This window comes from Osmerus eperlanus, chromosome 19 (assembly GCF_963692335.1).
Source record: "Osmerus eperlanus chromosome 19, fOsmEpe2.1, whole genome shotgun sequence".
Classification (NCBI taxonomy): domain Eukaryota; kingdom Metazoa; phylum Chordata; class Actinopteri; order Osmeriformes; family Osmeridae; genus Osmerus; species Osmerus eperlanus.
Genome location: NC_085036.1, coordinates 7,339,494 through 7,365,071, shown reverse-complemented (window position 1 = coordinate 7,365,071; position 25,578 = coordinate 7,339,494). Strand labels below are relative to the sequence as shown.

The following is a 25,578-nucleotide window of genomic DNA, read 5'->3' as shown; positions in this document are numbered from 1 at the left end:
CCTCCCTGTCTCTCGAGCTCCCTCGCTCGTGTTCGTTCCATCCCCTACTTCTCCCTCTCTCTCTCTCTCTCGGTCAACCAACCAGAACGCCTCCCTCCCTCCGCGCTGGCTGCCCCCCGCCGCCCCCCCCCCTCCCCTGACCACACCCCCGAGGGGAGGGCCCTAGTCAGCTGATCGGGCTCCAGACAGCAGAGGGCCCCGCCTCCCTCTTTGGGAAACGGCCTTGGGCAGAAGCAAACAGGCTGATAGAACACCCAGACAGACAAACACACACAGACTGCACCCCCCCACCTCCCTCCTTGCTCACTGTCACAGTGCCCTAAAACCAAGGCCCCCCCCCCCCCCCCAATCGGCTTCAGTTTACACCCCCCCCCCCCCCAGCCAGGTTCTAAGAACAGGACTACATACTACCCTCGGGGGAGGGGTGAACCCTGGCCCACCCCTGTCCATGGGACCCAGATTGTGTAAACACTTGGACAAATATAGCTGGAGGTGACCCTTGACATTTACTATGTGAGCGTCCGTCCCCCCCACCCCCCCCCCCCTCCTCCTCCACACACCCCCCACCCGCCAAAAGATGGGGAGGTCCGCTCGCAATGTTTAGACGGGCTCCTACTGAAAAAAGGCTCTCTCGCCACACGAGGCCTGTTCAAACAAACGCCCTGCTGCTCCCTCACGTGTTCCCCTCCAAGCCTCCCCTCTCTCCCCCACAACTGTTTGGCTCCAGTGAGGTGGCCATTAATCTCACGCAGTCCCCTCTCTGAAGAGGTGGGGAGTTATGAACGCGGGCCATGGGCACGTAGCACCTTGTCTCAACAAAAGAACCCCCCCCCCCCCGTTAAGACCCCCCTGTGGGTCTTAACGAGATCAAACCACCACGGCCCTCTACTCTGAATCCTGCCCTGGCCCCTGGACAGAGGGGCCAAACACACAGATGGTTGCCCTCGGCAACCAGAGGCTCTTCTGAGAAAAACACTTGGGGGTTAGCAGCACACACGCGTACATACACAGATGTGGACGTGTACAGACACGGAGGCGTACACAGATCAAACACACACACGCACACGCAGACGTAAACGGGCACGCAAGCACTTGAAAGTGATTGAGGCTGACACTGACCTCCATAAATCCCTCACACACCTAGCCATGGCTCAGGGCCACAGAGGTCAGGGGGTTGGAGGAGAGGGGTGTGGGGGCTTTCAAGGTTCAAATCTCATTATAGGGTCAGGACTTACATAACATTGCAGACGGTTGGGGTGGTGGTGGGGGGAGGGGAGGGGGGGGGAGTTTCTGACAGAGCACATAACTTGAGAACTACATCTCATTACCTTCCGTGCTGAATTAGCCGTGCAGATTAACACCGCAGCCATGTGGCATTCAAGTCTAAAAAGGTTAGGAATCTAGCGCAAACAAATACTAATTCACTACAGGTGGCGTCATCGCCGTGGTCACGGGCTGGACGGCGCGGGGTGGACCTCAGATGGAGTTGTGGGTCACAAAGAAAATAGGAGGAGGGGCGGAAGGGGGTGAGAACACGGAAACAAACCCTCTCAGAGACGTGAGCGTTTGGCCACACAGAAGGGGAAAGGTGACAGAAGGCGTCAGTTTGACAAGTGGCCCAGAGCCACTCAACACCCAACCCTCCTCCAACTCCAAACACCCCCCGCCCCCCCCCCCCCCCGCCCCCCCCCCCCCCCCCCCCCCCCCCAGCCTAGACCGGATAGGTCGGTAACCTAGACCAGCTATGGCTCTCTTACTTCTGTTATTCTCCAGGCTCATGGGGGCCTGCTTGGCGGGCTCCCTCAGGGTCTTCTGGCTGGGCTCCTGCTTGGGGGGCTCGGGCAGGGCCGGCTCCGAGGCTGAGGAGGGCGTCTCCTCGGGGACCACGGACGCCGCCTCGTTGGCCATGGAGCGCGTGGTGATGCGGCCCTTGCGTCGGCCCTGGCTGTTGGCCGTCTTCCTGCCGCGCGGCGTGCTCTGCTCCTTGCCGTCGTCGTCCTCCGCGCCGTCGCACTTGTCTTTGTCTCTGTCTCTGTCCCTGTCAGGGGGGGACCACGGGGACACCCGTCAGCGCCACGCGCCGGCCGGAGGGAACTCGGCCCTAGCCGTGGTTTTACACAAATCGAATCGGGAGAATGATAAACAGCCTGTACTTTTCGGGCGATTTCGGTGCTCTGTTGTCTAAAGCCACTTGTCCTTTTTTCGTGTTTGGGTGCGCGACTGAAGAGATGCATTCTCGTTCAGTAGGGTTTGTTTTATAGGCCCTTGCATTTATCGTCTGTGGTTTGACAGGAGTCCCGTCTCACGTACCTGAGCGACCTGGACAAACAGTCATTTGACTAACGGCTGGGTGCCCTGAGGAAAAACAACAAGTGTGTGTGCGTGTGTGTGTTTGTGTGCGAGTTGTGAACACAGGGTAATGGGAACATTTTAAGCAGTTTGCCTGTGCGTGCGTGTGTGTGTGTACTTGTTGAGCCGCTAACACAACATACCGTCAGGAACACAGTATGTTGTACAGATCAGTGAGTCGGGGTCCTCTCCCTGTGGCATGATGAACTATGCATTTAAGAGGGATGCTGATCCCCATGGCTAAGTGCAGAATTCCTCAGGCGAGGTCCTCTGTGTGTGTGTGTGTGCGAGCACACGCGTGTAGCACAGAACACGTGTGGTGAAGAACACTGAAAGCAGCCTGGGAGCCAGTGTAGCTGCCAGTCACAGAGAGGAGTGGGGGTCCTCCTTCTGGAATGATCTACTACATATTTAGGGGGGACGTTGATCCCAGCGATACGTTTCCAAAATTCCTGTTAACTCCTATTCCTTAACTGCAGGCTTAAATGTACCAGGAGCAGGATTCTCCATAAAACTGTCAGAACAGGGTCAGTCTAGGGGCTAACTCTAGCTAGACAGGTTGGAGCTACACAGCTACCTGACTAATCTGGCTACAGTAGAGCTGCCTGACTCTAACCAGGCTACAGTAGAGCTGCCTGACTCTAACCAGGCTACAGTAGAGCTACCTGACTCTAACCAGGCTACAGCACAGCTACCTGACTCTAACCAGGCAACAGTATAGCTACCTGACTCTAACCAGGCTACAGTGGAGCTACCTGACTCTAACCAGGCTACAGCACAGCTACCTGACTCTAACCAGGCAACAGTATAGCTACCTGACTCTAACCAGGCAACAGTATAGCTACCTGACTCTAACCAGGCTACAGTAGAGCTACCTGACTCTAACCAGGCAACAGTATAGCTACCTGACTCTAACCAGGCAACAGTATAGCTACCTGACTCTAACCAGGCTACAGTGGAGCTACCTGACTCTAACCAGGCTACAGCACAGCTACCTGACTCTAACCAGGCTACAGCACAGCTACCTGACTCTAACCAGGCAACAGTATAGCTACCTGACTCTAACCAGGCAACAGTATAGCTACCTGACTCTAACCAGGCTACAGCAGAGCTGCCTGTGTGAAAGAGCATCCTGGTATCCCCTGGCGACCATGCTCACCTGGATTCCTCCTTTTCATCTTTCTCCTCCTCGTCCTTCTTCTCTTCGTCCTCCTTCTTCTCGGACTTCTCCAACTTCTCCTCCTCAGTCTTGTCGTCGGCCTTGTCTTCTTGCGAGGGACGTGTGATCTGCTGGGAAACACAAAAGTGGCGTCTTCAAGCATCGGTGCAAAACAAGAAGAGGATGGGTCTGGTAACATTTCGAATGCTCTGGAGGTGGATATTCACACCTTTCCTGTCCAAGTCCAAATCTCTTCGTGGGAAATTTGTCTGTTAAACCTCAGACTGAATAGCGGCCAAACTCGCGACTGTCTCGTTTCAAAGTCAGCACGTATTTTTTGACTCCTCTTCAGTGAAGCCCAAAGCTAAATCAGTTCTATGTGACCTACTTCCCTTTTAAGGCTACAGCGGAACTATGGAAACAACCATACCAGCGAGGACCTGTATGAAACCTACTGGATGAATACCCCCAGACCCGCTTATCAGACCATACATCTACGCATCTCCACTCTCCATCAATTACCAGCCCTGGGATCTCATCATGTCCAGGCCTAAAGCTGGACTTCCTAATGCTCACAAATCAAGCAGCCATCTTGGATGCCAGCCTGATTCCCCACTGACCTCGGAATGAGCTGGAAGCACACTGGGCAAGGGGTGGACGCGAGTGAGGGGGCACGGGTAATTATTGCGTCTGGAAACGACAGCAGGCTGTTCCGCTATAGGGAGAGAATGTAATAGCCTGTTGATGAGTTGCCCTCAGGTCAACCCCTCTATGATGCAGCTCAATTTCCTCCCAGATAACCAGATACGAGTGGAAAGGTTTAACAGGCACGGCCTTCCAGCCTGCCTACATTAGATTAGGACTGTGCTGTCTTTGGACGCTCTTTCGCATGGATGGGACGGATGTATACGAGTTCATGACACACTGAGACACACACACACACACACAGAGTACAACAACACTGCTCTATGACATGAAGCAGTGTAGATGACCCCCCATATTCCGGTCGATGAGCAAATGAAAGTTAAGTGAAAGGTAAGTGCCTTTATGGGCTAGCCGCTAGCGTCTGGTTCCTGAACTGTGTTCACCCCAATAGAATAGAATATCTTTATTGTCACTGTACAACGACGGGGATAGTTTGTGCGATAGACTAATGCGGGAGGGGGGGGGGGGGGGGGGGATAGTTTGTGCGATAGACTAATGCGTTCTGCAGAGAAGGGAGACTGGCGTTGGTCACGGTTTGGAATGGAAGGGAGGAAACAGGACAGAGTAACGCGGCGGATGTCGCTATAAAAAATAAAAGATGTAGGGGTTTTTTTACGGCGTAGTCAAGGCGGCAGGCGTGCGTTGCTTGGGCGGCCGCCTTAACTGAAAAGTGCTGGGGGAAACCCTGGAGAGGGGGGCCGATGATCTTCAGGGCTGACGTGGTGACCTTCTGGAGCGCTTACCTGTCCTGCACTGTGCAGCCGGCAAACCAAGCACAGGCACAGTAGGGTACAATCATGCCTGTGGGAGAGGCCCTGGAGATAAAGAACACTACATTGGGATGCTGTTACTTCACAAATATGAAGGCTTATCATCTAGCCCCGTGGCTGTGCGCGCGCGCGCGTGTACACTTTTAGAGCCCGTCCGTTCTATAACTTTGGAGGCCTTCAAAGGGGGAACAAATCATGGGGACTTGACAGATGTATCCATACGGCCTACTTGCAGCTGGTAACACACATACACTGTTCACGCGGCCGGACGAATGACGCGGCTGTAACGGATAGCCATGAAACAACGTAACCCCGGTGAAGGACGGAACGCGAGTCCGGCCCGGCGGCTGAGGACAGAGCGACATTCTTTATCATCGCGGCTGCTGGCGCGCGCCACCACAGAATCCCCTCCTTCTCGCCTGTTCCACGAAAGTGCTGCGCTGGAACAAGTCTGGCGATGCCAAGCCAAACAGCCCATGCTGGTAGCAGATGGAGCCAAGGAATGTACTAAACTCAATGGCGAGGCAGGAAAAGGAACAGAGCAAAGAGAGGAGGGGGTGAGGCGGGGGGACAGAATGAGATAACCAAACAAAATAGAAGCGGGGGGGGGGGGGGAGTCAAGGGTGGGCTGTCTTGACAGGGGGAAAAGGCTACATACAGCACGGTGACTGCACAAAAAGAGAAGCTTTCAACCAATCAGCTCGTCTCGGCCAGGCCCAGCGCCCGCCCCCTCACATCGGGGCTAGGGTGTGTCTGCCAGTCTGCTCCAGGAGATACCGGGCGCAGAGAGGGGGTCTACCTGCCAGCGCGTGCCCCATAGACTACAGCCTGCACGCAGCTGTTCTGCCAACAGTCAACGGGGCACTGTGGTTCTGCGGTCCGGCCGTGTTTTTGGACGGAACATTTTTTTTCCCTGACCGGCTCTGAATATTCCGAGTGTTAATTCCTAACCAAACCCCCCCCCTCTCCACCCCACCTCCTCTTTTGCTGATTCACCGGACCTGTTTGGGTTCGGAAATGACCGAGCCACGGGCCAATGTTCCCCTCTCCGACCACAGGCAGGGCGCCAGAGCAGGAATCTCTCTGGCCCCTTAGCAACTCAACGGAGAAGAAAAGAGCGACAAATAAAGCCTGGGATAACGAAAAACAGACCCACTGGCTATTGTTTGTGTACCAGTTATTGACCTACGCCAAATTTCGGTGTGTCCTGACCTTTTCATGATCCTATGATCCAATTACCAAATAACAAACTATTCAAAAGTTCAAGTTAGTTCATTGGAACTGGCATTCAGAAAGAACGAACCTTGTTAAAATGCCTCAGCACTAAGGTTCCTCCCCCCTTCGAGCCACGTAGAGAGGCAGTCCGGTCAGGAGTCATTAACAGTGGCTCAGCCACTCTCTCACTGTCATTATCCAGTTAACTGTGCCAGTAGCAGCTAGGCACCTGGTCACAGAGGCTTTGAGGACACAACTTTCTTGGCCCGGTTTTCCAAGGATAATGAGATCGGCTTGATGACTTTAACTGCCTAGCGATTAAGGGGGTGGGGAGGGGGAAATGCACAGAGGAAACCGGTTCCTTTTACATGTTGCAAAGGATTTTAAAACTAGAGAGGGTACAATTTCTGGGGAAATTGTAGGGTGTGCTTGCTTGCGTCGGTTGCACAGGGGTCCGTTTTTTAATGACATTTTTACAACTGATATTTCTGTATTTTATATAAAAATGCATACTTATTATTTATAAAGATGACATAGATTTAAAAGCATTTTTTTTTTGCTGCTCATTTACAACTGAAAATACGAGTGAAGTGTAGAATGAAATGGATGTCTTCTCATTTCCCCTGCAAGAGGCAGCCTCATCGTTGAAACAAAACGAATAAATTGGGCAGACCGGTGTAAAAATTGACCTAATCTCTATGACTTAAACGTCCTTTTAAGTTTTTCCCTTCTCGTGATATTTTCATGCATTTAGCCTACTCATTGCATTCATTCATTAATAAAGAACCCCCTTTGAAGATTATTCTACGACGTTACCCGGCAGTAGAAGATGGAATCGCGATTCAAACAGTACCATCTGCTAACGGAAAATATGCCCCCCAAAACGTAAATAAGCTTGACATTTATTTAGTGGTAAAATGAGTAAAGAGTGAAAAGTAATGAGTAAATAGTTATCACCCTGGCCTCTTTGCTTGTGGCGTTTCTGCAGCTGCCTTGCAGTAAAGCTATAGTTAGCCTAGCTATCCCCCAAGTTAACAGATGCGAAACGAATGTTCTGCTACAGGTAGTCACGCGTGTTTTCGTGACGTTAGTGACGTAAGTAACGTCAGTGACTGTGGCTAGCAAATTAGCCACCGTTAGCTTCACTTTTTGCCACAAAAACTTAATTTCCACTTAAACCATGCAACGGAACGTAAATAAAAATACAAGCAACTCAATCGCTACCAAGACGAAACTTTTGACACCTAGGTTGTCTATGTAGGCCAAATATTGACAAAGATTTAGGGGGACAAAAATAAATAATAATAATAAATATATATGTGAGAGAACAAAGGTTGTGCTCTCGCCGAAGGCTTGAGCACACCCAATAAAAACTGTGGAGCATTCCTTCAGACAAGGCCTGCAATTGAACAACAATCAAGTTCTCAGAGTCTGATTTGGGGAAAAGTAAAAAACAAACAAAAGGTATTACCAGGTACACCTCCATGTAGGGATGGGGATTGTTAATTTGTATCGATACAATTTTCGAGACTGCTTAACGATCCGAGTCTTTATCGATAACACTATCGATACTTTTCTGGGGTGAGCTCGAGATAACCACCATCTAAATGAATGAATTTGGCAAATGTTAAACATATAGCAGCACCCACACAACCCACGCAACACTTTATGTAAACAAGATTACTGAACAACATTTATAACAATAACTTAAGTAAAACAGATGTCAAATAGAACAAGGGGAACGTGTTGCTCTCAGGAGGAGGCTGGATAAAAGGAGCACATATTGGCACAATGGATCCTGGCTCTGGCTAAATCTACAATTGTCCACTACAGATGTACTATCCACAACCTTGATGAGTAAATCGTATAAATGACTGTGATTGGTTGGTTGGCAAAAAGTGACATTGACAAGCCGTCATTGTTCAAGACTTTATGAAAAGTTTAACACGTTTCAACAAAAGGCACCTGATCTAGCTAAATGACCAGCTAACCAAACCCAAACCTTCCTTATCTCATTCCTATGTTGTTCCGTCTCTGCTATTGTTTAACAAGATGCTTAAGCAGCCCACAGAGCCATGCTCCCCTGTGACTATGTTTTGAATGATCAGCAGCGGGGCGGGGGAGGCTAGTCTTTACTCACACACTGACACACACTGACACACACTGACACACACTGACACACACTGACACACACTGACACACACTGACACACACTGACACACACTGACACACACTGAAAAAAAAAAAGGGGGGGGGGGGGGAGGGGTTGCTACCAAATCTCACGCCAGGGTTTTTGGAAAAGTTGGCAGCCCTGCGTTGAGGTGCTTATTCATTGCAGTAGTGTCGTCGTCCCCCCCGTCCCCGTCCCCCCCCCCCCCCCGCCCCTTACAAGAAATGATCTTCGAACATATATTACACGTCGCTTCGTCCTCATCTTTGGCTTTATTAAAATGTAGCCGAGCCTTTGACCGGTTAGTACCGTCAGCCATCTTAGCTAGCAACAACATAATAAATAAAGCGAAGTAGGGCGTGAACCAATTAAATTCTTCTTCTTTTAGTTTAAAGGCGGTTGGCAGGCCATTCAATTGAATTTAGTCGTTTTATTAGACAATCGATGTACGTTTGTGCACCAGTGATTTGATTTAAATGACATAACTTCTCTCTCGAGACATAAGTGACATTATATTAGCCTACCTAGTCTCGAGGAGCGAGCTTATTGATAGCGGTATCGATAAGCTCGGATCCTTATTGATCTTCGGGTTTTGAGAAATTTGGAACCGGGTCCTTACAGAACCGGGTATCCATCCCCATCACTACCTCCATGTCCTCCATAGTGAACTCTGCTCTACTGGGAGGTGACCTTTCAGACAGCTGGACACACACACACACACACTGCAGCCAATGTTTCACTAAGTTACTGGAATACACTTTATGAACGCTCAATTTATGGTCCCACCTAGAACAAATAACAGAAGCCTGGATGTTGCGCTGTGTGACGCATGCTATTGATACACATGCACTTCTCTGTTCACGCTACATAAATCAACAAACGCAAAGACGTGGGTGAGAAAGTTGCTTAACTACAGGGTGACAGTGAGGGGTAAAATTAGGGGGGGGGGGGCTATCAAAACGGAAGGCTGCGGTCGTATCAAATATGTGATTGTGCAACGGCACGGGGGGGGGGTAGAAAAAGCAGCTCGCGGAGGAAGTTACTGGGAAACAGGCAGCGACTGGACAAGGGGTTGGAGAACGGAGGCGAGGGGGGGGGGGGGGAGCGAAGGGAGAGAGCAAAAGGATAAACAAGAGTGTGAAAGGAAAGAGGGGAGGGGTTCGGCGAGAGAGAGACACACACACCAAGAGAGACAGCAAGCTATAAAAAAAAAAGAAAAGAAAAAAGAGAGAGAGTGAGAGATAGAGAGACAGAGAGAGAGAGAGAGAGAGAGAGTGAGAGAGACAGAGAGGAGAGGGGGAAGAAATGCAGCAGAGTTGCGCAAGTTCCCAAAAGCCCCGCGGACGTACCTGTCGGCTCATTTGTCGCTCGCGAACGCCTTTCTCCCCGGGAGAAGCCCCTGCTCGGGGGTTAACCTGCGCGAGTGTGGTCCCACCGTGCCTCCATGGCAGCGCCAGCAGTACTGGGGAGCGGCGGGGCTAGCGCTCGTGCTAGCGCAGCAGGAGAGCACCATAGCACAGCTCCTCAGAAGGGGGGCCCTGGCTGAGGCACGGGCGCACATATTCCAGGAAAGCGTGTCATCGGGTCACTTAAGCCGCCTGAGGAATCGCCCATCTCACATGCGCCGCTCTAATCTATGCGGGGTCACTCGAGGTAATCCCCGTCGAGTGCTCCTCTTTGATTGGCACTCGCAGCAGTACAGCCAGTTATTTGGGCCTGTTAGATCGCTGGGACGTACCACTTCGCTCTGACCGAGAGGGGAGATTCATGGGGAGAGAATAAAAAGGAAATGCAAGAGGAGAGGGAAAAAAAACCTTGCTGTGGACAGCTTATACAAGCTGCCAGGGCTGGCTATCATTTGTCTCTCTCTCTCCTCCTCCCCCCCTCCCCTCCCTGTTTCTCACTCATTTCAGCTACTTAACATAGCAAAAGTTTGTTTTTGTTCTTTTGCTTTTTGTGTTTCTCGTACTGCATATGCTGCCTGGGGTACAGACAGCACTGTGCCCATTCAGAGTCCACTGATTCAAACCTCTGCATGCACGCATCCAAATAACCCCATGACCAAGGCCACGTTCAGTTAACTCGTTGGGGCACATTCCGACCATCAGAATGAAAACAGACAAAAGCCGTCGCATTGGAAAACCACCGACTGAACAAACTGCCTGAAGCACGTGGTGTTAGACGGCCAGGGCTGCCAATGCTCTGACAGCATACGGCTTCATTGCAGGGACCAGACTGCTGGGGAATGGACCTGCGCATCCATCCAGTAACCCCCACAGCCAGGCTTGTGATCTGGGCCTCCCAGCTCAGACAGAGGCCCCTCTGTTACAGGAACACAGCGGAGTTGGTCCTGGGGGGCGGGGGGAGGGGGGGAGTGGGTCATTCGGTCTGTGGAGACTGGAATACAGGCCAGTCATGCTCCCTGGTCGTCCACACCAGTGTGGAGGACAAATCATCCAAATCGTTAAGACTTCTCTAATAAAAGGGGGAGAGACGAATACGAGAGCAAACTCATTCTTGTGTTTGGACACACACACACACACACACACACACAGAGACACACACAGAGACACACACAGAGAGAGACACACACACACACAGAGACACACAGACACACACACACACACACACTCACACTCACACACAGACGCGTACAATCTGTGGTAGTTCAGGAGAAGGGAAGTCCACTCCACCCTACAGCAGTAAGTCTTGCATGCCATCAAAGATAAGCTCGAAAAATGAATTAGTGAAAGAGTGACGCACACACCCATGCATGCGCACACACACACAGTAGGCCCAGGAGTAATAATAATAAGAGAAATAAGACAGTGAATTCCCGTATCTCACATGAGCTAATTTCCCCATGCCAGGGTGCTCAATCCTCCACTCTCGTGATCTGACCTGTGTGTCTGGCTGGGCCAGCGAGTCTCCATAGGCAGACACACAGGATGTTCCGGCCCAGCAGCCAGCCAGGGGCAGCATCCAGACAGGAGGAAGCCTGGGGAGGGAGGGGGGGCATCCTCCTGGGGCACGGGCAGAGGAACAGCCCCCCTCCCCTCTCCTCCACCACCACCACCAGGATGTCAGATGAAAAGCAGAGGGAAATCCAATCTGGATTGTTCCGAAATGAAGCTGTGTGTTTGCGTGCCCTCATGTCATCTCCAGATGTCAGAAGTCATCTAAGCCTGTGCACACATAGTGTGACTAGTCATAATACAAGGATGACAAGCCACATGCTGATGGTAGAACACTATTCTATCAACAGCTGCTCGGTAAGTTTGAACTATAACCCACCCCCCCACCGGACTAAGATTTGGTCATACTACCGGTCAAATTATGACACGCAAAAAAATAATAATAGAAAAATGAAAACATATGGAGGACTGCAGTAATGCACACACCACACCACCACAGACACACACACCACCACCCTTATCTCGGAGAAGGGAGTGCATTACAAGCCTATGTGCTGTGGCTGTCACCCTCCACTCCCCAGACCCCCCCCCCCCCCTCCTCCCCCCAAGCCTCTGCTCACCTCTGTGAGTGGCTGGAAACGGCTGTGAGCGTATGCTGTGAGCGTATGCTGTGAGCGTATGCTGTGTCAACACCCGCCCCGGGGTCTGCCGCGCTTATGTAACGCAAGCCCACATTCAGCACACTGCTCACGTCCAATGGAAAACCCTCGACCACTCGAGTCCAGCCTGTGATCTGCAACAGGGTTAACGCTTGTCGAGTTCTAACACGTGGGCCAGGAGGGCAGTACAATTCCAAAATGGGCGGAAAACAACACCCAACGAAACTCTCCAGGAATTCAAACTTGTCTTGGTCTTGTGATTACGGGTTAACGATATGCAACCGTGCAGCTATAATCACTCCCAGAGCTCCCTGCAAAGGGCGCTGTGGCAACAGATTTGTAATAGCTTCTGTCTTAACCCTCGTGCTGCCTTCGGGTCACATGACCCAAAGGTTCACAACGAACCATCGTTGTGTTTAATTTCACCCAATACAAAAACAAATAAAAATTATTATCTTTTAACCATTGCAATGTGGGGGGTCTGAGACAGCCCGACAGTTAAAAGAAAATGCTTCACTTTGTTTTTGTATGAGGTAAATTTGTCGCAATACGACAGTGGGTCACAATGACTGATGGGTCAGAATGACCCGAAGATAACACAAGGGTTAAATCGGGGGGGGGGGGGGGGGGGGGGGGGGGGGGGCGCTTTCAAAGTGGAGGTAACTCACCCAGTGTGAGACGAGGTGAAACTTTTGTCACTCGGTCTGTGCAGAAGAGGAGTGACTAATAATCCTGCGCGTGACAAGGGCTCGGTCAAGCCGAGCCTCTCAAAACACAAACACGGCTCCAGAGACTGCTGCTACGCATCGACATATTTCACCAGAGGGGAGGAGGAGACTGGACGTTCACACACAGAGAGAGAGAGAAAATGGGAGGGAGGGGGAGAGAGAGAGAGAGAGAGAGAGAGTGGAGGAAGGGGGGGAGGGAGAGCGGAAGAGGGGGGGAGAGAGAGAGCGGAAGAGGGGGGTTGGAGAGACGGAGAGACAGAGAGGGAGAGAGAGACGGAGAGAGGAAGAGGGGGGAGAGAGAGACGGAGGGGGGGGGGGAGGGAGCGAGACAGAGAGGAAGAGGGGGAGAGAGAGAGGGGAGGAAGAGAGTGAGTATTTTCTGTTCTTCCCCTCCCTCCGCCTCAGGCCCTGGAGAGCAAGACGGAGCATTCTGACTATGGCGGGCAGATAAAACGGATTCCTCGGAGCGTCTGTAGCTCAGCGGCCGCCCCATAAATCAGCCGACCCCGCTGCCCTCGGATCAAGAGGCACCGCTCCCAAACCTCACACTCCACTCCACAGCACCCCCCCCCCTCCCCCCTGTGGTTCTGCAGCGCCCCGAAAAGCTGAGGAGGAGCTGCTCTGTCCTGGAGAGAGGAGGAGGGAGAGGAGGAGGGAAGAGGAGGATGAGAAGGAGATAGGAGGAGGAGCAAAAGGAGGAGGAGGAAGAAGAGGAGGAGGGAGACGAGGAAGAGGACAGCACCGGCCAGAAACAGGCTTGGACACCAGAGGGCCTCCTGCTGCAAACGTCACTAGGAATTCATAAGGAACACCAAGTCATTTCCATGATGTATCGGAGAGTAAAACAGAGGTCTGCTTATCCCGCGGAAAACGATGACCAACATTTTTTTTAAAGCAAAGCAGAAATCCAGCTGCATGTTCTAAATCAAAACTTGACCAGGAACTGCGATTTTGCAAACCGCCGTCTCCCTCCGAAACGCAGAACTCCAGCTCACCTGGTTCCTGCCTCTCCGTCTTCCAAAGTTGCGTCTCACCAGGGTCTTGTAATTCTGGTTCTTCTTGGTGAGATAGTAGAACAGGACGCAGTCGGAAACGCACTGCCACAGAGAGAGTTGCAGGGGGAGGGGGGGACATTAGAGTCAAAACAGAACAGCCCTGTGCCTGTAAACAAACACTCTCGTGCATTTATTGGTGTTGACGTTCCCAGACGGCGCTGGGGACATGAGCACATAAAAAATGTACAAAACGTAATCAGGAACAGACCAGAGAATGCAGGGGTTGGGGGGGGGGGGGGTCGGAGGCTACTGCAGAGCGGGAAGGTTCGTCAGCTTACCTTTCTCTCCAGATAGGAAGCGATGAGGCCAAAGTTTTTGGGGTGTTGGACAAACCTGTGAGGAAAAACATCATACAAGGCAGCCATGAGCTGAGCTGCCAACGTGCTTCTGCTGTTCAGTATTTTATTAAATACTCATTAGAAAACATGCCACTTAGTTCCATAGAAAAATGCTTGCAGTCAAAGGCACTATTTTCCATTCAGTGTAGGCATTTAGTAAATAAATAGTCCAGCATTCCAAGTGTAAGCTACTTGCTTTGTGGCAGGGAAGAGGAATGACAGAGTCATCAAGATGGCTCATTTGTTTCGAATCATTCCATTATCCACATCACATAGGCCAAATGCAGTCTGTGGGCATTGTGACCTAAGGGATAGCGCTGCAATCTCACTGGCCTCCAGCCATTTCAAGCCTTTGCCCAGCACTGACTCTCAAAACGCAAGTGTATCTGCGCCGTCATACGGTCATTCCATTCATGGAACACGACAGGCCACACGGAAACTTCCGGAATTAATCGGTAAAAAATTGTGCGCTCACTTCTCCTTGAAGATCTCCCTCTCGTGCTCGCTCCACACGTTCATGAACTGCCGGGCCTTGTACACCTTCATGGGGTCGTCCATCAGGCCGTTCATGTTGATGAACTTGACCCGCCGCTGCTCCGTGTCGTACATCATGGGCGGGATGACGGACAGCTGCCTCATCTGCTTCTCGTTGTTCTGGAAGGGCGGAGGGGAGGAGTGAGGCTGGTGCGTGTTCGCCGTATTAAAGTTGGTTGTGGGGGGGGGGGGGGGGGGGCGGTGTTCAACAACTCTTGTCGAAGATTGCTGTACGTTCATAATGAAAGACCTACCTCTTGTTCGGAAAGGCCGTCGATTATTTCCGAAATCTCGTGCTCGCTTCTTGCGATGGTTGCGGAAAGGCCGGTTCCTCTCTGGCCGACCCTATAGGTGGAGGAAAACCAAGAAGGAGTCAGTCAAACCGGCAAACCTGCCCTCAACCCATCTCCCTTTCTTACATTTGAACTTCAACATGTGGAGGTTGTGTCCATTCTATTGGTCATTCCCTATAATGTGGACTGCGATGCTGCTATGCTAACCTAATGTCCTCCGTCACCTTTATCAGTGTTGCACCCGGAGGACTTCCCTGACATCACCTTGTGCGAGGTCAAAACCATACTCCGTCGACGTATGAACATGTAGGCTTGTCACAGAACAGGCAGATGAGCACTTAGGTAAACATGCCATGTCTCAATGAGAAGAAACTTCACTCCTCAGTCCTACTAGCCGAGCATTCCTGTGACCAACGACACCTCAGCGATGTATGGGTGACGTGTCATGGTGGTTCCCCTCCCCTCAGGGTCTTGTGCTACAAGCTGCACAGCAGGGAAAAGACTAGCTAAACAGAGACGTTGTCAGAAGCCAGTTTCCGGAGGGAACCATGAGGTCAGCCAAATTCGGTTCATTCAACATTCCGGATTTGAGGATTCACCTCCCTCCACTTTTTAAGTGAGCCCTCCTATTATCTTTGGGGTCAATTTGACCCCATTCAATGTTTAACGTCTGTAAATACATGATGGACATACTTTTTTTTTGCTTCAGATTTAATTACTTTTCCTCATTTAATGGGGACAACTCTGTAAACATAAAATTAACCCGCTGATATTTTTTCAATGTCTTGTACACATTTTGTAACATCGATGTTCCATGGGGTCAATTTGACCCCAGGCTCTTTTAGCTGTATAAAACCGAAATAAATGTGTGTTAAAATGTTGATATTTTTTTATGTTTTATACAGCTAAAAGAGCCTGGGGTCAAATTGACCCCATGGAACATCGATAACAACCGAAATAAATGTGTGTTAAAATGTTGATATTTTTTTATGTTGTTTTATTGAGGTCACTATAACATGTTATCATTTTAGAATGTTCAATATAATTTTACATATTCAATATAATATTCAAAAAACCTCCCTCTGTTTTAGGGCTCTAACCTAACATAACCATATCTGTAGTATTGCGTGACATGGGACATCGTTCTCACGAGAACTTAGTTTTTTCCCGTGCCGTGGGGGAGAGGAATACCTCATTCTCATGGTTTACCAAACAAAGGGGAGGAGCAAACATAAAGGTGTGGACAGAAGCTCTTCTAAACCATTTCTCTTTGCGCTCTGTGTGCTCTCTCTCAATGTTCTCCATCTCTCTCATTTGAACATGACATCGAAGCAAAGATTTTCTGTCAGAGATTTTGGCACAGTTTTTCGACAGTGAAAGTGACAGAGGAGAGTGTGTCTGAGACGGATGATAATATTGAGGTGGACCCTGATTATGAGGCATCCTCCTCAGATGAGGACAGAACTCGTGTTACTATCCTAGATAAAAGAAATCTTTTTTTTTCTTTCCAAATGTTATAAATTACAAAAGAATACTTGTCCATAGTCGTGCAATAGGTATTCTGGATGTATAAGGGGTGGAGGTTTAAATTGCTGGGGTCAAATTGACCCCAGTGGGTCAAAACAATTTTAATCAGATTTGAGGGTAACAGGAGGGTTAGTGTTAAAATAACATTTCTATGGCAGGATCTCTAAATCCTGTCTGGCGAGAATCAGGGGGGGAAAAAACTGAAAGCAGGTTCATTTAATTCCAAACGTTCTTGACAGCAATTAATTTTTTAACTGCTACTCAGCAATAACAGGCACTTTTGTTCCGTATTAAACACACAACACACACAAGTCATCTTCAAGTGTAAATAGCAAACTAAAAAATCCAGGAGGCATCAATGCATTTTAACAGATGATTTAACAACGATCTTAAAGCTCAAAACACACACGATCCCATGGGAAATGACAGTTTTAAGCCCTCCAAATAAGAAAAAGATATCCAACCCAAAAAGTAACTATTGCTTATAACTTGCTATTGGCTATAAATCGCAGTATATCTAGGAAATGGATCCCAAAGTACAAACGTGCCAGACATGACCTATCATTGGCTTGGTATCCTGCTCCCACTGTATAGCAACAGTCTGAACAAACATCTCTGACCTGCAAACCCTCGCTCGGCTGTTTCAGAGAAAGCGTGAAGTCTCGGGTGCCTGGAACAGCCGGAGGCTGGACTCTGACTCCCGTGTCCCACACTGCCCTGGGGCAGGAGGAGGGCCAGCCAGCTGATAAGCCAGCTGCAGGGCAGTGACCACGTCCTCCTGCTCACCACAGCCAGACAGGAACGTGAGCCAGAGGTCCTTGACAGTGCGGTTCATCATGGCCCTGACTCCACAGCAGGTCTCTCCCTCCTCTGTCTCCATCCCCCCCCTCTCTCTCTCTCTCTCTCTCCTCTCTCACTCTCTCCTATTTCCTCCTTTCTCTCTCCTCCTTTCTCATTCTCTCCTATATCCATCTCACTCTCTCCTATCTCCCATTTCTCCCCCCCCCCTCTCCCCCCCACCCCCCCACCCCCGCCCCCCCCCTCTCCCCCCACCCCCCTCACCTCTGGAAGCGCTCCTGCTGCTCCCGCTGCTTGCGGATCTCGGGGAACTGCCTCTCGTAGTACTCGCGCGTGCGCGTCTCCTTGGCCTTGCGGCGGGGGTTGTTCTCCATGCGCTCCACCTTCTTCTCCCACGCCTCCATCAGCTGGTCGTAGCGCTGGCAGATCTTCTGCTCCTGGACGCCGAACACACCGACGGAATGGGTTTGGTTAAGGTTCGGGCCCAAAGTGTCCCCGTCTGACATAAGTCTAAAACACTGGGGGAGGGGGGGGGCTTAAAGATGGCTTAGAGACTTTATGGCGGACGAGGGGTTGAACAAGGACAACTTGAGATCGTTTTTACGACATGGGCACGACTGCGGAGGCGTAAACAGTTAAACAGTTGAGAGAGTCGTGGGGAGATGGAGAGCGTCCCATCGGGGGAGGACAATAAAGCCTTGTTTCCCCTCTCAACAGGGAGAGCCAAACAGTCCACCTTCCTCTTGGCAGATGGCCACGCGCACTCGGCCATTGTTCAGTGTCCAAAAAGATCCGTCTGACCCTGCCTGGGAGCTGCCAGCTAAAGGTTGCACTCCCTGAACCATGCCTCTGCCGTGAAAAAGGAAAAACACTTCCACATGGGGTGATTAGACTATATTTAAACGGCGAGCTTGGCCGATAAGAGAGACCGAGTCGTTTGGCGGCTGTGTCTCCGAGGTCTGCTGCTTTGATGTGAAACGGGGTTCTTCCGCAAATTTGATCCAACTTAATAGGCTGAATAAGTGCGATGACGTGACACTGTTCCTGCTGGGGCCCGGCCGGGGAACTTGTTGACCGTGACACAAATTATTTACCATGTAGAAAGGCCATTTACAGTACAGGCCAACGTTTACTGTGATGTTGTATACTACTTAATTGAGGAGCTCCACATCTACCCTGACTAGAGCTGTTGATTAGGAAATTATTACGACACCCTGTTGAAATGACTGATGATCTATAGTCATACATTTATGACCGGCTGTGTGATTATTTTCATATAGACCTTCTTTTTGGTCGACAGAAGATGTCAGAATGGCTTTTGCTTTTAACACTGGGAATAAGTTGACATGGTTCAACAAAGGAAATTAGATGATCACATGTATGTGCCCGGCTGCATGTTGTTTCCGTTTATAAATAAACAGCAAGTCAGGAATGACTTTGCGGAATAACGAGCAGACATAAAAAGATATCATCTCATTCAAATATGTTATAAAAAAAAGGTTCTTTGCAAATGTTTGATGATATAAGCAGCTCTATTGACTGAGCTTTAGAGTTATGATAAACTGGAACATTTCCCCCTGGTAAGTTCGGCCTTTCTGAGTGAGAGAACAGCTTGTGTGTGGGGTGTGTGTGCATTCATGACCATGAGACTGTTTGTGTGTGTGTGTGTGTGTGTGTGTGTGAGTACGAGTGTGTGTCTGCGTGTGTGTGTGTGTGTGTGTGTGTGTGTGTGAGTACGAGTGTGTGTCTGCGTGTGTGTGTGTCATGTTCAAAGTATCCACCAGATTCTTGGAAGTTTCCTTCCCCTGCATCCCTCCCTCGGCGGGGACACTCACCCTTTGTTTACGAGCGTGGTTCCTCCTCTTGAAGAAGAGAATGAGCTTCTTCCTCATCACTTGATTACTGCAAGGGGAAAATGGCCCAATTATAGAACATGCCAGAGACTTGGATGGAAGTCCGCCACTGGAACAGACTCGATCCAAATACGTGTTCTACCAGTAAACACGCCACCGTCGTCAGCTCGTCAACTGAACGCTGGCGCCCTGAACACTTCCAGGCAACAGACAGTGGGGAATTGTGTATCCAAATGTGGGAATAGAAGCACAGAAAGTCCCTATGCAAAACCAAATATGTGCTGCTGGACCAAAGACAGATTTCAAGGGCGCCAGGTGGATATCTGAGAACTTCCCCGAGCAGGGAACACTCACGACTAGAAAACTGTTGGGGAAAAACCTCCCTTTGGAAACCCTTCCCAGTGAAGGTTGTCCCCCCAGTGGCTGGCTACCTAACTAACTAACCCTAACCCATTGTCACATATGGAGATTGACAGCCAACTTCTACACTGGAACCCAAACATCTAACTTCACCAAAGATCCAGGGGCGCTATGTAGGGTTTTCAGTTGTGGGCAACTGGTTTGAAACAACCTCCACAGCCTGAGGAGGATGAGATTGAAAGATATCTCTTTATGATCCCTGTCAACAATCGCAACCAAGTTAATCTACGCAATAAAGCAATAATACACACTGTATCCTCCTGCCTCACAGCAGACTCCAATGCCAAGCTAAAGTACCTGAGGTACCTCTCCCACTTTACTGTCCAATAGAAAAAGCAGAGAGAAGAAGAACAATTCTCATTGGCTCCCCAGTTGCTGAGGCAGTACAGTGAAGCGGTGGAATGCTCACAGTTGGCGTCTGATAAGGAAGCCACGCAGACCCGTTCCGTCACGTTTCCAAGGCGATAAGAGCCGGCCTTCAACCCCCGCTGAGCCCCTCGCTAAACATGTGCGAGCCTCCTCGCAAAAAAACACGCTATGTCAACGGCGTACGGTTTCCTCAGCATGCGTGTGTGCCAGTAGAGCATGTAAAGGCCTGGTGACTCAGCAGTCATTAGACAGCACTGAAGCCACTTGGCCCAGTCATAGATTCCATCTGGCATCAGAGGTCGCGGAATCTCCCTGCCCTAGTCCCCTACTGCTCAGAGCTTTGACGATACGCCGACGCTCGCGATTACGAAAGGTTGCAGAATACATGGTGACTCAGCGCTACTCACGTCTTGATGTTGTCGTGGTATACTTTTGTGTCTGATGGCTGGTTGTAAAGAGGCTAGAAGAAATGGCGGGGGAAGAAGAACAGGTCATGTGACCGTTAGCTATTGTACGAGCAATGCTAACATTTCAGTTTGCTTACTGCTGCATTTTCACAAATGAACACGTTAACGTGCACAACTCCGAAACACTTACCAGTTCAACTTTAGGACCGAGACCTTCTAAGACCTTATGGGCCTCTTCTGCCTTTTTCTGCAAAAGAAGAGAGAAATCGATTCGAAAATCAAAAGGAGCTCCCAGTCACGTGGTCCCCTATGGTAATTCACCACGCAATGACTCTCTGTGGTGGCATGCGTTCCTGGGGTACGGTCCTTTGCCAATGCAGCGGGAGGAAATATGTGCACACATTCATCTGAAGATGCCCCCCCCCCCTCATCCACACAAACAATGGTGAGAAAATGTGTAGAGATACAAGACCCCCCCCACACACACACACACACAACTCACCCCCCCCTCTTCACACACACACACACACACACACATCTTGACCTTATCCATACCATGCACACAGACACAACAAAAACTGAATCTGTGCATGGTAATATCGCATGGGGGAGATCTATGGAAAACATTGTGGGTCTCAAGTGGGGACCTAGGCTCTCTTTCCCAGGCTCTGAGGATCCCTGGCAAAGACACAGAATTAGAGTCGGGGGGGGGGGGGGGGGGGGGTCATAAGGAAGAGTTCCTTCCATAAGCCCTTCAACCATCGCAGGGAGAACCTCCATCAACTAAATGAAACCAATGCTACACAACCGAGGACGTGCGCACCGGATAATGACCGGGGCTTAAAGGTTCGCCTGCAATGTTTTCAATTAAATTTTTTCGTGATAAGTCTGCTCTCTTATCCGAGTGATACATCCCAAAGCAGAGCAGCAACAGCTGTCTGAGATGGAAATAAGCAATTCAGAGCGGAAAAAAAATAACTAGAACGTTCCATCGGCAGTCTGGCTGCAACATCTCCCCTGTATCACACCAGTCTGACAACTGTTAGTTCCCTTTCAAAACTCTCCCTTTTCACAAGGCTGTATGTTGTGGCATATGACCGTGGCCACCAGGGAAACGCTTTACGTGGCGCACAGCTTCGCTCTCACAGGCTGAGAAGGTTTTCCTGCTCAAGGGGTTAATGGCTGACGAGGCAGGAAGCCGTGCCCCAGTGCTGTCCTGCCAAAACACGGGCGAAGCAGCGTGAACTACGGTAACCTACACACACACACACACACACACTATGCTCCCTTTCTCCACCCACTCTGCTGAAGCACAGATACTGATCCCTTTACAGACACACAAGTGAACACACATTACACACACACTTCCCCCCAGTATTCAAAACATATCAGGCATAGCGAAAAGGAATTTGAGAAGTCAAACCTGAACACATGCTATGGGAGAGACTGATTACTTCTGTACATGGTCCTATTTTTTACACTTTATGACCTCAAAAGGACTTGTAACCTTGCATGGTTTCCACAAGCCACTAGAAATTCAAGTGTGCCAGTGAAGAGAAAAAATATATAAAATAAGGAACTAGAGTCACTTGTCATAGACACAAAGACAAAAAGGTGTCAGCTAGTCGAGGTATTTTAAGTGCACTGTAGATGAGGAGCTGTGAGTGTGTTGGGGTGTGTGTGGGTGTGGGTATGGTATGGTTGTTCCCCCAGTGCACCGACCCGATTCTCGTCGTAGATGATCTGGACAATGCTGCGGTGCTTGTGCTCCACCGGGGGCGGGGTCACGGGCTTCTCTGGCTCCATGGGCTTCGCAGCTTCCTCCTCCAGTTGTTGCTAAGAGACAAGCCAAAACAACCGGATCAAAAAAAAAGAAGAAATGCACGCGCGTACACAAACACGCCGAGGTACAGGCTACGCACACAGGAACAGACGTGAGAAACGTCCTTTCAACTATTTCTACATCGATAAAGGGGAATTGAGGATTCGGCAACGTTCGATAGATTAGATCTGATGTGGCTTTTTCTACAGACAGCTGTGTTGATCTGATGTCTGTTAGGATATCCAGAGGGCCAGAATGGGATTGTAAAGTACTCTGCCTGCTTGGGCTTGTTTTGTGGGGGTTTTTTTATCCAAAGAATGTCCTGATACAAAAAAATTTTTAAAACAAACAAAAAAATCCTAGTTTCTGACACTGAGATTATGCTGCTGAAAAACAGTTGGACCGCTGTTGCCAAGTTCCACCCCAAAAAGGTTACGTGAACCACCAGGTTACAGGGGCGCAATCAGGAGCTCCTGGGACACCTTGATTAAACCAAATTAATCAATTCCCACGGGATGGGGGGGGGGCTCCAGGAAAACAACACAGAACAAAGACTCAGTCCCAGACTTCCAGCCAAGCCCTGTTTAGATTCCTGCTTAATGACTCAAATTCCTAAAAGATGGTAAGTGAACACAACCAGAAGAATGCTCAAACAATACGTCACTGTTCCCCACTCAGGAACAGAAAGAGAGCTTGATATAGACAATAAGCCTATGGAATAGGATAATCACCTTCTGGGGAAACGGAAGGAGAAGACACAGGTGAACACATGTTAGCTGGCCTGCACGTTATATAACTACTGAATCAGACTATTGGCTTTTTTTTTTTTTTGTACAGCTATAAGATGATGTTAACTGGATATGTAGGAAAGAGCTTCATTCGTCGACAATGCAACAGTAGGGGGAACAACAGTCCAGTCCAAACATAGATCTGTCCTGTAGGTTGAGTATACTGCCTCGGCGTTCTGGACCGGGCCACACACCTGCTTCTTCTTCAGCTTGAAGATCTGCTGCTCCACTTTGGCGATCTCTCTGTCGACTCGGTCCATGCTCTGGATGAGCTCCTCCTTGGACAGCTTGGAGGGTGAAGCGTCCTGCTCCTCCCCCAGGTGATGTGGCCCTCCCGGGGAGGAAGAGTCGGCCTTCACGCTGTACTGGCTCTCCTGGAACACACACACATATATATACACCAGGCCGTCAGCCAAAGGCTTTGGCATACCTTGTGCAGGTCTAACACTGCTTGTGTTCATCCACTGCCGGATGGAGGTGCCCGGTGCCCACCTTCTTGGCCTCCATGTTGGACCTCAGGCTGTCCTGGAGAGTGTGCGAGTGTGGAAGGGAGATTCCCCCGGAGCCCTGCGTGGCGCGGGCAAAGTGGGCCTCGGAGACCGTCTCCATGCGTGGACGTTTGGTCTCCATGGCCTCGTGTTCTGGCTGGCCGGCGGAGCTCTGGAACTGCTGGTCGTAGCCATGACGTCGCTCCGGAGGCCTGGGGGGGGGGGCGGGGGGGGGAGAGGACAAGCCCGCCAGATGGTCGGTTACAACGCCACAGTCGAGGACAAGGGCCGAGCCCAGAAGGGAAAAAGTAGTTTTGCCTTCTACATCAGAGTTTTGTAGCAGGAGTTAGCGTTAGCATGCTGAGTCGCCTTTACCTCTCGGTCCCAGGGTGGAACTCAGAGAGCAGGGAGGGTCTCCTCCTGCCCTGCTGGGTATCCTGGAGGTGAGCCCGGTAGTCTTGGACGGTGAACTCCTAAAGGGAACACAAAACCCATCAGGAAGGCCGGGTCAAACAAAACAAGACCACAAAGCAAACGAGAAGGTTAGGGGTCCGGAGCCAATCAGAGACGATGGCAGAAGTTGAAAGGGTATAACCGAAAGGGGCACCCACTTTAAACACATGGTAAGTCCAAAAACAACCACGTCATGCTTCTAGTCTATCAAAAGGACCCAGGATGTCTCCTTTTAGTGGGGGGGACGGGGACGTAGTAGCCTGGGTCAATACTCCTATCTTATTGTGACCACATTCAAAAAAACATCCCTAATGAGAGCTCTTAGCAAACGGGCTTGAAATCCTATCAGTACACTGTGACCTGCAAACAAACCTGAGCCACTCAATACAGTTAGAGGAAACCTTCCCAAATCCTGTCCACAACGGTACTGCGGACTGGTTTCTGTGTAAGTAGCCTTCTTAGAATTGTGTTATCACATCGAACTAGTACAAACATGACCGGAACACAACTATCAAGCCAGTTGAGTTGGACTGTGCGCTGGGGAATATTTCTTCCGCCAATGAAAAAGCATCTCTGAAGAGAAAAAATTTAACAGGATACATTTGATATTTTCGCATCCGTGATAACAGCAACATTTGCTTTTAGCTACATTTAGGTGACTCTGACAGGCCAATACCCAACACTGCCATCCAATCTCAGCCCCAGGCAGAGCACCGACGCATCCCATTCAAAGGTGATCATCAAGTTTCCTCGAAACATTCAACCCGGAGTGAACAAGATACAATAAATGAACAGCTGGCTTCTGGAAGCCAGCTGTTCATTTATTGTTATACTCAGAGGCATGCACAGCGGCAGGAGCGATGCTGAATTACAGCGTGGAAGCCCGACGATCCTGTTATCTGACATGGAGCAAGGGGATGAAGACAAACCCCCTTCTAATCTGGTCTGGGGAAACTCACATTAGAACCCGAGATGTTTTAACATGACATAACCAGAAAAACGCAAACGCACTCCGTAACCTTTTTAGCTCTGTTGCCTTTCACACCCACACACCCCCCCCCCCGCCCCGCTTTCTGGATTGTTTATGTCCACAAACATGCTACTGAAGTTGATTCTAAACAACGTTTCCTCTGCCTGGGATGCCATCTGCCATCAAGTCTGGTAGAAATACCCACATCTCAGCATCCATATGCTCTGGCAATGTGGTATCAATACAACAGTCCTGCAGGTACAACACATAAGCGAGAGTCTGTCACTGGATTGCCGTTGAACCACATGTAAAGTACCCCTATGTCTGCTGATGGCAAGTGTACGATCAGTCGAGATCCTTCTCAAAAACAAATCATTGTGTCAAAGCAGAAATTGCACTTAAACCTGCATACGCTGATAACGTATGTATCTGCATGTCAAATTCAGCCAACCAATGCATGAGTATAACTTCAGGCCGTGTTCAAAGGCAGGAGATTGAAAGCAGTCAGCGATAAAGGCAGGTAGTAAAATACCGTCCCTGTCGAAGACCTCCTGATACAGATTCCTGCTGACGGCTGGAAAGCCTCACCTGCTGATGGCGTGAGGGGCTGAAGGTGTACTGGACAGAGTGCGGTGGGTAACGGCTCTGCTCGCTGCTGAAGCTCCCCTGGCTCTGGGGGTAGCCCGAGCTACTGGACATCCTGGCTGCGGCCGGGGGCTGGGCCAGCGTGGCTCCTGCTGCTGCTGCTGAGATCAGGGGTTCAGCTGGGGCATGGCTGGAGAGCCAAACCACC

The 25,578-nt window shown here is 50.1% G+C and overlaps 1 protein-coding gene across 1 annotated transcript in view; it reads right to left on the bottom strand.

Annotated features, from left to right (window-relative positions):
• The window catches only part of ncor1 (nuclear receptor corepressor 1), a 49,809-nt gene that overhangs the window by 22,762 nt on the left and 1,469 nt on the right, over positions 1-25,578 (bottom strand). Inside the window, exons 2-16 of the mRNA XM_062485879.1 lie at positions 25,374-25,577; positions 23,738-23,835; positions 23,367-23,574; positions 23,069-23,248; positions 21,987-22,100; positions 20,455-20,511; positions 20,265-20,317; positions 19,051-19,117; positions 17,480-17,652; positions 14,852-14,942; positions 14,539-14,717; positions 14,004-14,058; positions 13,666-13,767; positions 3,509-3,639; positions 1,740-2,038 (exon numbers count right to left, since the gene is read on the bottom strand). Coding sequence (XP_062341863.1) covers positions 1,740-2,038; positions 3,509-3,639; positions 13,666-13,767; positions 14,004-14,058; positions 14,539-14,717; positions 14,852-14,942; positions 17,480-17,652; positions 19,051-19,117; positions 20,265-20,317; positions 20,455-20,511; positions 21,987-22,100; positions 23,069-23,248; positions 23,367-23,574; positions 23,738-23,835; positions 25,374-25,484 — 1,918 coding nt within the window. The 5' untranslated portion in view covers positions 25,485-25,577. The remainder of the gene's footprint in view (positions 1-1,739; positions 2,039-3,508; positions 3,640-13,665; positions 13,768-14,003; positions 14,059-14,538; positions 14,718-14,851; positions 14,943-17,479; positions 17,653-19,050; positions 19,118-20,264; positions 20,318-20,454; positions 20,512-21,986; positions 22,101-23,068; positions 23,249-23,366; positions 23,575-23,737; positions 23,836-25,373; position 25,578) is intronic.